General features: G+C 42.0%; 1 protein-coding gene across 15 annotated transcripts in view; it reads left to right on the forward strand.

Moving 5' to 3' along the window:
• The window catches only part of ARNT2 (aryl hydrocarbon receptor nuclear translocator 2), a 165,007-nt gene that overhangs the window by 93,169 nt on the left and 54,847 nt on the right, over window positions 1-16,991 (forward strand). For 7 of the 15 annotated variants that reach the window (XM_072869357.1, XM_072869358.1, XM_072869360.1 and 4 more), the window contains 4 exons: window positions 2,094-2,232; window positions 5,985-6,150; window positions 8,798-8,934; window positions 11,395-16,076. In XM_072869357.1, coding sequence (XP_072725458.1) covers window positions 2,094-2,232; window positions 5,985-6,150; window positions 8,798-8,934; window positions 11,395-11,493 — 541 coding nt within the window. In that variant the 3' untranslated portion in view covers window positions 11,494-16,076. Of the gene's footprint in view, window positions 1-2,093; window positions 2,233-2,633; window positions 3,237-5,984; window positions 6,151-8,797; window positions 8,935-11,394; window positions 16,077-16,991 lie in introns of those variants that run through there. The other 8 variants (XR_012043711.1, XR_012043712.1, XR_012043713.1 and 5 more) reach the window with 2 other exon arrangements.

Below are 16,991 nucleotides of genomic sequence, written 5' to 3' on the forward strand. Positions count from 1 at the left end.
CACATAAGGTGGTGGTCTGGCATTTTCCGAGGTGTTTTTGAGTTATTCAAAGTGCGCGTTGTTGCCTACCAGCTGGCAGTACAGATTTGGCTAATCTGAAGTTTAAGAGTTTGCCTTCATTTCCAGTCACTTTTTGAGAGGGTGGTAACAGTGATTATATTTACCTTAGTGCCTTTCATATCACTGTTCTGAGACTGTCATACTGGAGTTTCATTCTCCTGTTTTAGACCAACCAAGGTTGTGAAAGTGAAGGAACAGCCATTCAGAGGCTGTCAGTTCCAGGAATTAGAAGACATCTGCAAACGATGATTTTATTTAGTCCAGTGTGTTCTTAAAGTTATAGTTGTTAATAATCTCAGTGGGGAGAAATAAAATCCCCGTGCGTGTGTTTTGTCAAATTAAAAACAAGAATAACTTGAGAGGGCATATGACAGTAAATTAAAATGTCTTTTAATTGGGTATTGTATATTACTGGATGGTTGACTTGCCATCTTGGGGCTTGGCATGTGTTTTCTTCATTTCTTTTGTTAATTCCTGATGTTTAGCTATAGCTTTTTTCCTACTGCTGTTCTGTTACATCAAGTAATGACACATCTGCCACCATTTCCTCCTTGAATGCTCTGCAGGCTGGTCCGTTCGGTTACTGAGCCTGGGCAGCCTTTAGGCACTATTTTGCAGACTCCTGGTTTCAAAGTACATATTCCAGATACAGTCCAAGTCCCTTATACAATGGGTCTTGCCAGTCCAGCTGGTAAGGTATTGGCAGTAGGGCCAGCCCTCCCCACCAGCTGTTGTGGGCTTCCAAGTTCAGCCAGATTTAGATGGACTTTCTGGTCCACATTTCCCTCTTTGGAGACTCTGTGATAGTAAAAAATAAAAATAAAATTAAAAAAATAGAAAACAAACTCTACAAAGAATTTCTAAACACACACTTTGCTTTTAGGCAGCGTAAGAAAGAATAACAACTCCCATATTCAAATGCCTGCCATGTTTTGCTTGCCACTCTGGGAGGGATTTTGTTAGCCTTCTCAGAGGATTCAGATTCCTGCTTCCTCTCTGCTCAGCCTTGTTTACTCCTTTTCCCAGTCTGCTCTCTTCTTTCTCTGTAAAATTGTGAAAATAGACAATAGGGAAGGAATTGGAGAAAATAGCAAGCTGTTTCAATTGATGCACAAAAGCGTTTTTATATGTCGTGTCTTCATTTATATTCATGTATATATTTATATATGACATGTAAAATAATAAATACATATTTTTTAATATAAAAATATATAAAAGCACATTCACAATGTGTGTTTATATGGATTCAGTTGTTCAAGACTTCCATGAGAATAAAATGGTAAAGTGGAGCAAGCCTTCATAAAATTTTCCTTCTAATTGGGAATTTCTGGGAAATTTCTCTGTAGTGACATTCCGTAATTAGGAAACAGCTGACATATAAACAAGTTACTTTGGAAATTTTTATTTTTATTTTTTTAATTCCAAAGCTATTACAGTAGTTTAAGTTTCTGTCTTGATTATTCTTTTGCCTGGTTATATAACTGCATGCTCTTCTTTAGCATCAGTTGGTGAAAAAAGAAATTAAAAGCTCAAATTTTTAATAAATAACACACACTTCTTCATTTCCCAGGCAGGAAACAAAAAAAGAAGTACTTATAAGTATGATCTTTTTGTGCATCTTCATTTAGGATGGCATTTAAGCAAATGCTTAAATACTGTTGCCTTTAAGCACAAATTTAAAATTAAGTACCTGCTTGAATACTCTCTGCAAGCAGGTTTTTTTAATGCATTAATAATAAACTAGTATGGAGCTAAGTGTTTATGCACCATGTGTTAGACTGATTTTATTCTTGCAAGCCCTTTCAAAGAGATATAGAAGTCTAATTCAAAATAATTTTACCCTATGTGTCTATTGGAATTCACATTTTAGAATGCAATATGTTTCATAGTTTTGTGATGGTTTTAAGTCATTTTTTTATTAAGACAGATTGAACAATTAGTTTTAATGTGATTATCAAAATTTCCATATCTGGAATACTATTTGTACATCGAGAATATATCCTACAAATGAGGCACTGTTTCTGTTCCTTTAGTTCATCTGTGGTACATGTGCCTGGTGTGAACGACATCCAGTCTTCTTCATCGACAGGCCAGAATCTGACACAGATATCTCGCCAGCTAAATCAGAGTCAGGTTGCCTGGACAGGAAATCGCCCACCATTTCCAGGACAGGTATTGACTAAAGGTGTTTTATTTTCATGGTCATTAAAGATTTGCAATCTCTGTGCTTTTTACAAAAGAATTAGTAAACCCCATTTATAATGTGATTAAATGTACTTTGTCATTATCATCTGTGGTTGGAGAGAAATCAGTTCCCCCACTTCTGTTCCTTGGCAGGTTATAGTAATTTGAGACAGCTGCCCTATGTGTAACTGCATTTAGTTTGTAATAGTGTTCATAATAGTGGCAGTCGCTATGCTGACATAAATCCCAGTGGAAGGTCTTAGTCCTGCACTTATTTTTATATGTGCACTGAATGAAGTAAAAGAGGACAGCTGTTATGCTTTAGTATTGAGCCTGTGAATTAAATCTTTCTTGAACCAAGACCTTCCACCCAGCAATGTTACCCACAGGTAGCACAGTTACCAGAATGGGGCACGTACAAATCCCGGCATGAATTCAGAGCAGAGGCTACTTAGCCTGTTGTCCCTCTGTTAGCACTGCCCAGTGTAGCTCACACTGTGTTGCGTGCTGGAAGAAACACCACATCCCTCCATCAGATGCCCTGTGCTTGACTATGTTAGCCCATAAATCACCTCTTGTTCTGTATAAAAATAAAAAAAACTGTTTTGAAACTCTGTTAAAGACAAATAATATGAAATAATCATGTTTGATCTATCATTAATGCTGCTTTTAATCACTCTTGACTTTCCATTGTTCGGTAGGCTAGAATGGCATGTTGGGGTGGGCACTAAATAATTTTTCAGTAACTGAATTGTTTCCACATTAATCACTGATTCTTCCCAGCCCTAGTGTGCCATGGTTATTCTGTCATACCTGTTTAATGAAATCCAGTCTTAACATGAACTTTTTTTTAAAAATGATATGGAGGATGCTAAAAATGACTAAAAAGAATGACTCATCCCTCTTACTGTCCAAATTCTGTCCAAGTCAACACAGTTTGTATGTGAGTGTAGGGAAACTGGAATTCACTCATCTATCGTAAATAAAGTAAAATGGAGTTAAGCCTTGCAGAAGTGACATGTCATGCTCTCACTGTCATTGTGGAAACCTTTAGAAATGTACGATTTCTTAGCTTGGAACTGAGCTGAAGACTTAATAGCATCTTCATCATGTTATATGCCTGTTGGGATCTGTTTTCCTCCCCCAGCTCCCCTGCATTTGTCCAAGAATCATAGAATCATAGAAGCATTTAGGTTGGAAAAGACCTTTAAGATCATCAAGTCCGTTAACCTAGCACTGCCAAGTCCACTACTAAACCATGTCCCTAAGCACCACATCTACACGTCTTTTAAATACCTCCAGGGATGGTGACTCAACCATTTCCCTGGGCAGCCTGTTCAATGCTGGACAACCCTTTTGGTGAAGAAATTTTTCCTAATACCCAATCTAAACATCCCCTGGCGCAACTTGAGGCCATTTCCTCTTGTCCTATGGCTTGTCACTTGGGAGAAGAGACCGACAGCCACCTCGCTACAACCTCCTTTCAGGTAGTTGTAGAGAGCAATAAGGTCTTCCCTGAGCTTCCTTTTCTCCAGGCTAAACAACCCCAGGTCCCTCAGCCGCTCCTCATCAGCCTTGTGCTCCAGACCCTTCACCAGCTTCGTTGCCCTTCTCTGGACATGCTCCAGCCCCTCAATGTCTCTCTTGTAGTGAGGGGCCCAAAACTGAACACAGTATTCGAGGTGCAGCCTTACCAGTGCTGAGTAGAGGTGGACAATCACTTCCCTAGTCCTGCTGGCCATGCTATTTCCGATACAAGCCAGGGTGCCATTGGCCTTCTTGGCCACCTGGGCACACTTTGGCTCATATTCACGCGTCTGTCGACCAACACCCCCAGGGCCTTTTCTGGCACGCAGCTTTCCAGCTACTCTTCCCCAAGCCTGTAGCATTGCATGGGGTCCTGCATGCAGGACCCAGCACTTGGCCTTGTTGAACCTCATATAGTTGGCCTCAGCCCATCGATCCAGCCTGTCCAGGTCCCTCTGCAGAGCCTTCCTCCCCTCAAGCAGATCAACACTCCTGCACAACTTGGTGTCATCTGTGAACTTACTGAGGGTGCAATCGATCCCCTCGTCCAGATCATTGTTAAAGATATTAAACAGAACTGGCCCCAGTACTGAGCCCACTTGTGACCGGCTGCCAACGGGATTGAACTCCATTCACCACAATTTGTTGGGCCTGGCCATCCAGCCAGGTTTTTACCCAGCAAAGAATACACCCGTCCAAGCCATGAGCAGCCAGTTTCTCCAGGAGAATGCTGTGGGAAACGGTGTCACAGGCTTTACTAAAGTCTAAGGTAGACAACATCCACAGCCTTCCCCTCATCCACTAAGCGGGTCACCTTGTCATAGAAGGAGATCAGGTTAGTCAAGCAGGACCTGCCTTTCATAAACCCATGCTGACTGGGCCTGATCACCTGGTTGTCCTGTATGTGCCGCGTGATGGCACTCAAGACGATCTGCTCCATAACCTTTCCTGGCCCCGAGGTCAGGCTGACAGGCCTGTAGTTCCCCAGATCCTCCTTCTGGCCCTTCTTGTAGATGGGCATCACATTTGCTAACTTCCAGGCAACTGGGACCTCCCCTTTATCAGTCCTGATAAAGGATTGCAAGCGGCTTGGTGAGCACTTCCTCCAGCTCCCCCAGTACCCTTGGGTGGATCCCATCCGGCCCCATAGACCTGTGGTTGTCTAAGTGGTGTAGCAGGTTGCTAACCATTTCCCCTTGGATTATGGGGCTTCATTATGCTCCCTGTCCCTGTCTTCCAGGGGAGAATAGCTTCACTCGAGTGCATTGATTGCCAATAACAGTGCACATCATTAAATGTATCCAGAGATGTAATCACCTTTAATTTCTATTTGTGGAATTGGTTAGGCAGTGAGTTTTTCTTGTAACTGCTGAATTTGTTCGTAATGCAGGAAATGGTTTAAAAGCAGATTCTGTCTGTAGCATTATACGTTGTTGTAGCACATGACTTTCGATGAGACACTTCACCTCCCTTAATCTCAGTGTACATGTTGTACATATCTCAAAGCAGTCTGCAGTGTTTAATCATTTGTGTAACAGTCTTGGAGATCCTATGACGAAGCCATTATGTAGATGAAAATGACAGCAAGTTGGTTTTTAATACCCTTGAATTAACTCAGCTGCCCAGTTAAAGCAAAGTTAGACCGTTTCTTCCTTCCTTCTAGGGCTGGCGATTCACACTCCCTCCCAAGCCTTTTACAAGGCAAAATAACTGCTGCCTGTACTTCTTAGGCAGGGAGAGAAAGCAGCTCATTAGCTTTGAAACTTCTTTGACCATTTAATCCCAAGCACTGTAGACTCTGGTAATCTGAGAACTGCATATATTCTGCAAGACATTCAGATAACTGTGATTTTACTGTGGCACTGCAAAATCAAAACACCTGGCAAATAAAGGTGAATTCTTTATACCTGTTCAGTTTGAGATTAATTCGTGTAATAGAGGTGACGGAAATCATGTTTTTCCAAATAGCTCTGATATTGTGTACATGTGTTAAGCAGCAGGAGAGCTGTAAGCGTTAGTTTGTAGTCCGTTGTGTTCGTTCTGCAGCAACAAGTTGGCTTTGGCAGAAATGAGATATGGCTGAGACAGGAATAACGTGCCTGTTTGCATCTGCAGAGTTTATTTAGTCTTTGCTTTATGTTGTTAAAAAGTGAGTCTGCTATGCTGTTCCTCAACAATAAAACTCATTCCTTCTTTTACCCTTTATTCCTCAGCAAATTCCATCTCAGTCTGGCAAGGCTCAGTCATCTCCCTTTGGGATTGGAACAAGTCACACCTACCCAGCCGATCCATCATCATACAGCCCCCTTTCCAGCCCAGCCACCTCTTCTCCAAGTGGGAATGCCTACTCTAGCTTAGCAAACCGAAGTGCAGGGTTTGGTAAGTTTTAAATGACGTAACACAGAAATGCACATAAAAATGAAACTCTCCAGCATTAACTTCATTAAAAGTCCTCCAACCCTTCAACCTGTTCTTTTGGTGGGTCAGTTGGGAAGCCCAGGTGATGAAAGGGTTTTGCTTTCTCCTGTTGAGCACAGTGGACAGAGATGACCTGTTCCCTCCATGCTGCATCTCCTCCACATCCAACACACTTCAGAATATTGTGGCATTTTATGGTATGAGGGAACTTGTTTTTTTCCCCAGTAAATGGTGTCATGAAAGATTCAGAAGTTGCTTACATCACTAGTACGCGTCCTCCCAAATTGTGGTCAGCAGGTTCAATTTCTTTTTACTTCTCAGGAGAACGCTTAAATGGCACAAATTTACATTCTTTTCATTTTTCAAGTTCCCTGACTATATGGCGGTGTCCTCTTGCCCAGAGATGGCTTGTTGGAGTTTGGCTGGAGACAGGATATTTTTGTACCCCCACTGCTACTAACCTAATCAGAGTAGATGCCATGTTTTGAAATGAGTTTTCTTTTCCTATTACATGCTAATTTAGTGGCTTTCAGACCATGACCCAATTGGGTGACCCCTTGGTAAGTTTTCTGCACTCCACCAGCAGAATAATATTCAAGAGTAAAAAATATTATGAATCCATCAGTGATAAACACACATGGACTCCATGAAAAACGTTACTGGCTGATAATAATGTGCAATTCCAAAAAGCATAGGTAGCAGTGTGCTAATGTGTGTCGTTTTTCTCTTGTCCCGTGAGAATAAAATTGGCACAGACCTGTTGCAGATTAGCCTCACTGAGTGCAGACCTGTGCTGCGTTGCCTAGAAAAAGTGCATTGAAACGAAGCTCTTCCCACAGAGCTTATTCATGCCACCATTTCCATTTCCACCAGGCTTTGTACATTTGTTTATGAGACAGCCTTGCATTTCAGGCCTAAGCTACTTGGCAAGAACCCTCTCACCTAATGAGAAACATTTCCTGACCTACATCAGTTTGGATACTATTAATAACACAGCCTTCACAGAGACAAATGTCTTGAACCTCTGTCTGGCAGTAACTGTTTTGCTGAAAAGAAGCATCATTTGTCTCACTGAGTTAATTTCAATGTATTGTTCTGAGAAAAAAAACCAACCCTCGCATCTTTCTTTTAAAGGGTAACTTAGATGAATTTTGGTTTGGCCCATAAAATGGCTGCAGGGTTTCCAAGTCAGCTGAATTACTGGTTGTGGTAATGTCAGTAAGGGAGGAGCTGTAATTATCTACTTCAGATGTGATAGAAATACATCACTGCAGCCTGTTTACTTTCCTGTAAGATGTTCACTTTATCTGTTTTGCGTGGTTTAGCCAGTAGCCAAAAAGGACTGGATTAAGCACATCTTTCTGTATCTTCTGAAGCCATGACTATGAGTAGTGACTGATTTGACATGATCAAGTGTGGTTATTGGAGACCTGACATAGCATGTGTGTGGAAGTTGGGCACAGGAAGTTTGGCACCCTTGGCAGAGGGCGCTGATAATCGGAGAGAACCAGATCTACCCAGCTTGGCTCTCTGCAGTGAGGGGAAAATAGGCAAAAATAGTAGGAGTAGTTATATAGAAAAAAAAGAAAAAAAAAAAAAGAGGAGAAAATGTTTGGAGGAAAAGCATAAGCCTGGTGGCAAGCTTTCTAAAATTATAATTCTTAGAAAGAGATATTGTAAATAATTGAAGGAAAATTATCAAAAAATTTTATACATTTGGGGCCAGTCTGTAGAAATACAGGATAGAATTAGTCCAGCTTAAGTGTGACCTGTGACTGTACTCATTAAAAGTGTATGTGTAATAGGTGACCAAATTAATGTGTGTGGCATTATGCTTTTTTTGGTAGACTATTTAGAAGAAATTCATATCCCTGAAATCATAATTTTAAGTGTATTTACCATAAAACCTTGCTGTTCGCGTTATCTGTGAAATTTAAATGGCCTCAGTCTTTTAAGAAACCATCACCATATGAACAGGATAATAATTTGCTATAAGCTGCATGTTAAATAAATCATTTTGCAGCTGTAATATTGGAGGACAAGATAGTCCAGCAAACAACACTCTGCCTTTAATACAGCAATGTTTGCATTTAATACAGCAAGGCTGTTGTCTGTTGATCCTATTGTTTTTACATCTGCTTACAAAATCTTACATCTGCTTACATGCTTCTTAGATGAGTAGGTAACTGTGCACCCACTGCTCTGCAAGAATTAGTCTTTTAAAGAGAAAGAGCATTCAGATGATGCAGTTTGGTTTTTAAGTGAAATGGCAAATATTCCTTATTAGTGATTAAAAAGTGGTGGGGGGATGCTTAAAAATTGTCTTCTGGTGCCTGGCTTATGGTGTCACTGTGTGTTTTGCTGTGAGCAATTCACCTGCCATGTCTGTGCAGCTGCGGCAATGAGCTTTTCTCTCGGGTTGGCCCCCACCCTGCAATCAGGGCTGAAACTCCCTTCGGCTTCCACCCTGCAGGGGCTGGGTGTCACTCAGGGTCTGTTTTTCTAAGACTCATTTGCAGACACAGGCATTGATGGATGAAGCCTCAAAAGCAGGCAGGCGTTTTGAAGGAGCTGCTTTCTGACTTCTGCCCTTTCTCCCCCCGTCCAGCTGAAGGTGGCCAGAGCAGCGGCCAGTTCCAGGGGAGACCTTCTGAAGTCTGGTCCCAGTGGCAGAGCCAACATCACAACCAGCAAAGCGGTGACCAGCATTCGCACCCACAGCCCAGTCAGACCGAGGTGTTCCAGGTGAGGAGAGTTCAGTGAGCCCAAAGTCCCTCTGACAATTTCTCACTGCTGAGTTGAAGAACCGTGGTCCTCAATGACCAGGGAGCCGGCAGGGCTTGGAGCAATTACCTCTTGCTGTGTGCTGCTGTAGGTTTGCACTGCTGTTAGCTGGCATTAGGTACAACTAAGATGGTTTTGTTTTCTGCCATCTTTGCTGATTTAAAATGTTCGTTTCCCTTCTCTTTGCACCCTATACTTCGGTCTTATGATGTGTTTTGCAGGGAAGCCATTAAATAGTCCCAAATAGAGCGTGCGTCTTATCCTGGTGCTGGTCTCTAAAATCCCCAGTCAAGTCCAATTAGACATCAATGTAAAGCTCTTTGATAGTTCAAGCAGGAAAGGAGTCTGATATTGCATAGAAGATAGTAGCCAATAACCTTTGAAGGTTAAACCCAGTCAGATATCAGATAGCTGGTAAACAATCCTCTTCAACTACCTAATTTTGTAATATTAAGTATAATTTTGGGCCTTCACTACAGATGGAGTAGGACTTTATAAGTTAACTAATAAGGTCTCTGTCCTTGTATAACTTCTTTTTAAATTAGATCAGGAAGACAGTTTGCAACAAAACAATGCAGATAAATGCAGAAAAGACAGTTCAAGCCCCAAGCAAAGTTTAGAAGTGGGGCACCTCATTATCTTTTAGAAAGTAAATTCACCTGCAAGACCAGGCCCGTGCTCAGTTGCTCGCAGGAACGCTGCCAGAAGAGATGTTAGCCTGAGAATATTCCTGTGTGAACGAACCATTGCTTCACACAGGAACAACTAACATCACTGCATCTGGAATAACTACCTGTCTGCATGCTCTTACCCCATGGCCCAGGCCAAGATTAATCTGTTGCATCTCTCTCTGTTAGCAAAGTTTAATTGCTTTGCACATACTTTAACCCAAAAGCATATTCAGGGTAATTCCAGTGGAGCCGACAGCAGCGTGATTCGATGGCCCAGAGCTCCAAGCAGTGTCTTGCTTGTGTCTCAGGCAAGTGCTGTGTCCCAGCAAACGTCTTATGAAATTAGTGGGAAGGAGGGCCAAGGGAGAAAGGGAGAACTGGGCTCACCTGCAGAGCTCTTGGAGGTGGCTGTGCATTTAGAGGGAATTAGGATAATAGCTGGATGTGATGAGAAACTTGGATGAGCTCAGTCCAAAGGCCTTCAAGAAGTTGCTTGGACTGTTTGTGCATGAAGCCAGCCCTGGGTTAGCTGGACATAAGGAGAGCAGCAGACTCAAGAGGGGAGCTACCCTGCCGGGTCTGTACCTGAGGAGGCCTTGCTGCAGAGGCCCCAGCAGCAGAAATGCCTTCAGAGATGGAAATTTAAACAGGTGGGGGTAACTACAACGTCCCCTTGGCTGGGGAGGAATGTGGGAAAATGTAAAATAAGTGCAAGTTTTGGTCAGAAAATGAAGGCTGACCCTGGCAGCTGAGAAACTGCCTGTTGTGTTCACAACCTCTCACCACCATCGACAAGGATGCTACAGAGACCTCAGATGTATTCTAACCTGTTTTTGTTTTGGGGTAACTTCTCAGTACACAGCAGCTCTCAGTAGTTATTCCTTCACAGAGCAGATCCTCTGAGCTTTCTTATTTGCTCTTTAGGTTTTGTTTTATTGTAAGGATAATGAGCCATTCCTGGCAAAACTTGGCTTTGCAGTAAGAGCTTATTGTTGTAAGGACTGATGGGAAAAGCAAGCGTAAACTCTGGTTTTCTCAGCAAGGGATATCTTTTCCCTGTGGCTTTGGTCTCCGGCTGAGAGGAAAGGTTGAGTATTTTTTGAAGCCTCCTGTGGGGACCTCACTTGGCTCAAGACACGTGGGAGCAATTACCATGATATCCCATTTCTCCTGAGAAGTTCCTGCTATTTCCTCTGCCTTTGTACATGCATGAAGGCTGCTTGGCATCCTGTTAGCTGGGGTGGATAATCCAGTCTTTAGTGTTCCTCAGAGGACGAAGAGCAGTAATACGTTCACTTACAGAGTGCTGGTGAGGAGGTGAGACCCTCACCAAACCCATGCTTGTACAGCAAGAGCTCCTTTCTGGAGGGTGCAGGAGCATGTGAGATGTTGAATACTTCCCATATAGTGAAACCAGAGAGTTGGCTTCTTTCCATATGTAGCTACCCATTCCAAGGGGAGCTGTTTCAGCCTGGGAGGAGTATGGGACAGCTCAAATGTGCCTTATTCAGAGGAGCAATCCAAAACTTCTGCCCTGCTAAAGTCCCACCTCCCATTCAGAAACGCTCCAGCAAAACATAAGTAGCACATAAACCTTAGCCCAGCCCCCTGCACAGGTCTGGTTTTCACCTTATTTATCTAACCTTTGGCCTTTTCTGGTTTTACACTGAAAAGATGAACAGGAAACAGTTTGTGTCTGGGTAACGTGCTAGCAAGTGACACTTCACTTTGATTTTTCCCTATCGTGCAGGACATGCTGCCAATGCCGGGGGATCCAACACAGGGTACTGGCAATTACAACATTGAAGATTTTGCTGACCTGGGCATGTTTCCACCATTTTCTGAGTAGCTTGCGAAGCAGAAATGGAAGTTCTTCTCCAAGGCCATTTCAGTGTAATTTTGGCTCTGCTTTTTCTGTGTTGCATTCTGTAGAAGCTACTAAACCAGAAGACACATTTCTCATGTTTCAGATAGTGGTGTAGGGCTTGCTCTCTCCTCCTTGGGGTGCATCAGTGCCGACAGAGGAGCTCCAGCACTTGTTAGTGTTCATTGACAGCTCCGTGGTTTTTTTTTTTTATTTTATTTTATTGTCATCTACCTCAGAGATGAAAAACTTTGCTTGATTTAAAAAAAAAATCTCTGAGTCTTAAATATTTGAATGTGAATGATACCTAATATTTCCTTTGAATGGTAATTTTTAAATAGATAACGAAGTAACAAAGACTAACAGAGAAAAGGTAAGGTAATGTCTTGTTACAGTGCCTACCACTCAATTTCGATGCCTTGCTTTAAGCTTAAGTTTCTGGAAGCAGACACAATATTCTGTTTTCTTTGATTCTTGTAGTTTTTAGGTCACTTTAAATGTGAGATTAAGCAACATAATGTAGGCCTCTCTCACCAGAAGATTCATCTCTGCCTTTTCTAACTTAAACTTGAATGTGTGTACATTTTGGTACTTTATGTATATCTTGTGCTGTATGAAGTGATTTCCTGTACTGGTTTCTTTTGCTGTTACAAAGGGTCCATTCTGGAGTGTACTGAAAAGGTTGACAATATATGTGGAGGATTTGGATATCATGGGAGTCTCCATCACTTCACATAGGTGTTCTTACTTTTAATTCAGGTGGTTCTCTATTCAGAACAAACATTTACTTACATAAGCTATTAGTCTGTTTTTGCACTGAATTGAGGCCTATAACTCTATACATTTCTCACTGGCTGCTTTAATTTCTGCTGTTCTTGCTTTCCCAAAAATACTGCCTTGTAAAAAATGACTGTAAACACATCAAGATTGCATTTTCTATATTAGCTGCATTTCCTTTCTGTGAAGTACTTTTTTATACTGTGAAACCTCACATTTTAACAGTGCAAGGTGGTGGCCTGTTACTAGGAAATCATTCAAGCTCATTTGCTGCAAGCAGTGAGATGGTTTTGTAGTGTATAATTTTTTTAGAGTGAGTTGGTAATAGATATCAATTGGACTATTGTCCACTGCGTACACAGTGATAACTTGAATTTTTGCTTGGATTCCCAAGCAATCACTTCTGTTAAACCCTGTTAACCCTATTCTGTTAAATATGGAATTTTCAGCTTACCAAGTATGTTGAGGACTCTTGATTATTCTGAATGCTATATGCTTTTCCCCAGAGGTAAATTAATCACATTCCCCTTGGGTGAGTCACCTACCGTATGTCTTCATCAGAAATGTGGTAGAAAGTTTTTTATTCAGGGTTTCATACGCATGATGAGTTCCAGAGGTTGGCAGAGGTAAGGTCAGCTTTTTATCCAGATCATTTCTTCTGGGATGGGAGGAGAAGGAATCGCTCACAAAGGACAAGGAGCCCAGAGTTCCCGTGTGCACATTGTTCGTAACCTTTGAGGTTGGACAGTGGTAGCCAGCCTTTGTAGAGGAGGAAGGGGGCAGCTTCCCTCAGCCTTTGCATATTCAGGGGCCATCATGGACCTTGAAACAGCAACCCCAGGGCATAGCCCCCATCTAGAAGATCTCAATGTCCGCAGCAATTCTTAGACCTCAGAGCACTAAGGTCTGCCTTCTTGTAGCTCCTCTTGAATTCTGGGGTGCCTCCGGGAGGCACCGTGTACATCACTGCAGTCCATCTTGTCAAAATAATATCTTGAAAAGCAGGCAGGCCCCTGTCCTGCAGCCTGCTCTGGCCACACAGGTTTCTTGCTGACAAGCAGTGCAGGCGGCTGGGCTGCAGTGAACATGACCCAGGGACACGGCTTTAACGGTTAACCATATGGTGGTGTTCCCATCTGACTTCGCTTTCCCAGCCTTCTCTGAGAACAGCATGTAGTGTTCAATATCCAGGAAGAGTCCTTCCTATTGTTTCTCTCGCTACATCTGGGACCAATCTCTTACCCTATGTGCAAGTGGGGCTAGGGACTCTTTTTTTAGGAAATTTTTTTATATGTCTAGATACAGTACTGGAGAGGCCTCAGATCTCCTGGTCTGTACTTGTACAAAATCACGCTGAGAACAAACAAAAAAACCTCGTATCTCTTCTCTCTCAGAGATCGGGAAAATACCTTCTTAGGTGAGCAAGCCATGCGCTTATGCACTATTCTTTTAAATACATAGATGTTTATTCTCTTGGAGCCTTCTCCCTTTCTGCTCACGCTGCTTGGACGAATGACTGCTCACTGAATTAGATAGGCAAAGCTCTGCTGTCCCAGAATGAACTTCATTGGTGTCTGTAAAAGGTGCCTAGATGCTGGGCTGGCTGGAGTGAGGTGGTCAGTGTCTGTACAGCAGGGTGTGCTTTTAAAAGGGGCTAATCAGGAGGGAGAGCACAGTAGGTGAGCATTTATATCTCTGCACAGAAGATGCTTGACATGATAAACGTCAGTTCTTTAAAATTTTTAAAAAACATTTCTCCGTAAAGTGAAAAATTAATTGAAAAAATGCTGTTTCTCTTCTATTTTACCCAACAAACTGCTTGAAGTATATTTATAATTTACTTTTGTTGATGAATTAAATCTAAAAATAAGTTTTTAAAAGTAATTTTCTTTCTCCTAACATCAGCAATGATAACTTCCTCAGTGTGTCATGATTTTTATACTACTGTAGAAGGCTTCTTGTGTACAGAATTTGGTTGTGCAGTTCAAAGTGCACTGTTAGCAGAATTTCAAGCACACCTCTCTTTTCTGTTGTTTTTTAAATACAGTATTGGTTTTTTTGAAGCCAATATGCCTGAGGCATGAGAGCATGGACTGCTTCTCACCTTGTAGACCACTCCTGCCTTTCTGGTTGGGAAAGGGGACGGCTACTCTGTTAAGGGGCAGTCCGGAGAGTGCCAGGTTTGGGTTTCCCCTGTGAGCCATTATTGTCCCTCGTTTCTGTTCTGCCATCCCCAGCCAGTGCTTTCTTCTTGGTGTTTCCACCCTTCCTTACCTCCCCTCCCATTCCCGGCCTTCCCATCTCTGCAGCGCTTTCCCATGCCCAAGTGGGAGGCGTTGGGTTGGCATTCCCGAGCCAGCGAGGAGGGAGCGCTTAATGAGCTTAAAGTTTGGCAACTTTGTGCTTCTGACGGAGCAAACGAGCAAGTTCAGCATTTGCTACTGCTGCTGGGCATCCTGCGCTGCCCTCGCCTTGTGCTGCCGTCGTGTCAGTGGCTTGCTCCTCTGAAACAGCCTCATCCCAGGTCTTGTGGCCAAAAAGCTGTGTAGCGTTGGCTGTGCTGTATATTTTTGTCACGTGTTTGGTTACTAAAGCAACTTACTTATCCTATAGCTGAAGTTATAAAGTGCATTTGGAATGCTAACGTTTTTATTACGTGCCGTTGGTGTAGCTTTGCTGGCACTTTGGCTGCCTGTTTCCAGAATTTTACAGGTGGTGGATTTCTCGTTTCTTTTGTGTTTTTTTAAGCTGGAAATAAAGCTGTGATTTCTGATCAAACTCTGTTGCAAACACAGTTTTTCTTGAAACTGAATCTTTTGGGTTTTAAACTGATGGAGCAAGAAACTGCAAATACTAATGATCTAGATGAGTTATTTCAATGAGCGGGCATGTAGACTGAGAAGATTTTAGATACTAAAATATTTACATTCATTTATTCAGAGAAGCAATCCTGTTCAACAAGAGGGACTCCATCACGATACTTGTTACAAGTGCTACTGGCAGTACCTACGGTGATGCTTTAACCAGATAGTTCCATTTGTAGCTTTGTTGCCTTTTTTTTCTTTTGAAGTACAGTATGAAACTGTAAATACTTCTTGCAGTACTGCCTTTTTAACTCTTAATTACTTTTGGCACAGTGTTAAATAGTGTTGGATTTACCCAGTTGCTATGACATATATTTTTATACATAGGTGTACTCTTTTTTCGAGAATAATACAGCCATTTTGTCATTAATGCCTTATCAGTGTCATACTGCTGTTACTCTTTGTTTGCAAGGTATCGAGTGGACTAATTTCTAGTTCAGATATTTTCACTTTTCCTGGCAGTGCTCAAGTTTGGATTCAGGTGATTTTTGCCAGAGTCCCATTTTTCACAGTTGTTAGCTGTGAGAAGAGGAGAATGTGGGCTTGGTTTTGTTTCTATTAATGGAGCAAAGAAAAGGTGATGGCATCTAATTGTCTTTAAAAGGTCAGTCTTTTCCTACTCTAAAGCAGAGTCCATTTCATGGAACTGATGACTGTGGGCATTGATTACTTTGTGTAGATTAATGGTCTTTAAAAAAAAAAAAAAAGGAAAAAAAGAAAAATAAAACAACTCCAAAAATGGGCTTCTGTCATTGTTAGGCACTTGGTTACTTATCTGTTTAAACTCTTCATATTGATGTGAAATTGTGCTGTGGATAAAGTGTATTTTGTACTTCTGAATGTTCTATATTTATGACTAACAAGTACAGAATCAGTTGTGTGTATGTATAACTAATAACTGCCTTTTTAAATTTCATTAAAATAAAAATGTCATGAGCTGTTGTTAATTCCTGTCTTTCTGTAAATAAATAAGAGATGCTATTGGGAATCGTCAAGTAGGAAATGACCCTGAATGATAAGATTTGTGCCAAAAATCAGAAGATTAGGCATTGATCTTTGTCTTTGAAGTCCCTCCTATGCTGTGTAGTAGTGGATGGGAAGTTCCCCTTTTATCTGTCTTGTATAAAGGCTGTCCAGGGGGAGCGGGAGAGGAATGGTAGTTTGAGATCTCAACTTTTAAAAGAAGTTCCAGAAAAACATTCATTAACAGCCCTGTTCTGCTGATGACACTGAGGTGTATGAATCGGTATCTGTATTGTAGAGGGTTTCATTAGAGCGCAATTGATTTAGAATTAATTCTAGTCTGTGGCAATTTTTATTTACTCCCTGGGGTGGTAACACAGTGGCTTCTTTGTGCACCTTTTGGTCTCATTGTTCAAAGTTAAAAAATACTTGTATCCTTCCCACAGACATTCTGGTGACCTTTTCAGACTTTCTTATGTAAAGTGCATTTGCCTTTCACTGTGGTTCTTCATTGTATTTATACTGTATTTCTTTGTCGACTTGATAGTTTGTGAGCGCGATTTACCTTGCTAATAAATCCAAAAAGCTGATGACTGGACCACAGCAGGAGCTGAAGACGCTGTGCTCTAGGGCATGCATTCCTGGTACAGGGTAGGTGGTGTTTTCACAGCTCGTACTCCATTGTCAGGGCTCTGCCTGTGGAGAGCAGACATGGGCTCTGCTGGGACCCGACGGGAGACCGGCAGTCAAAGCAGGGCACTGGGATGTGCTTAGTCAGACACAGCCACCAAACCTACCTGCTCTGTTGGGCTCTGCTCACTAAGTGCTCATCCCAAAGAGAGAGGTTGGTCAGTGAAAATGTTCCATTCGTGCTGTTTT

This window comes from Ciconia boyciana, chromosome 8 (assembly GCF_034638445.1).
Source record: "Ciconia boyciana chromosome 8, ASM3463844v1, whole genome shotgun sequence".
Classification (NCBI taxonomy): Eukaryota; Metazoa; Chordata; class Aves; order Ciconiiformes; family Ciconiidae; genus Ciconia; species Ciconia boyciana.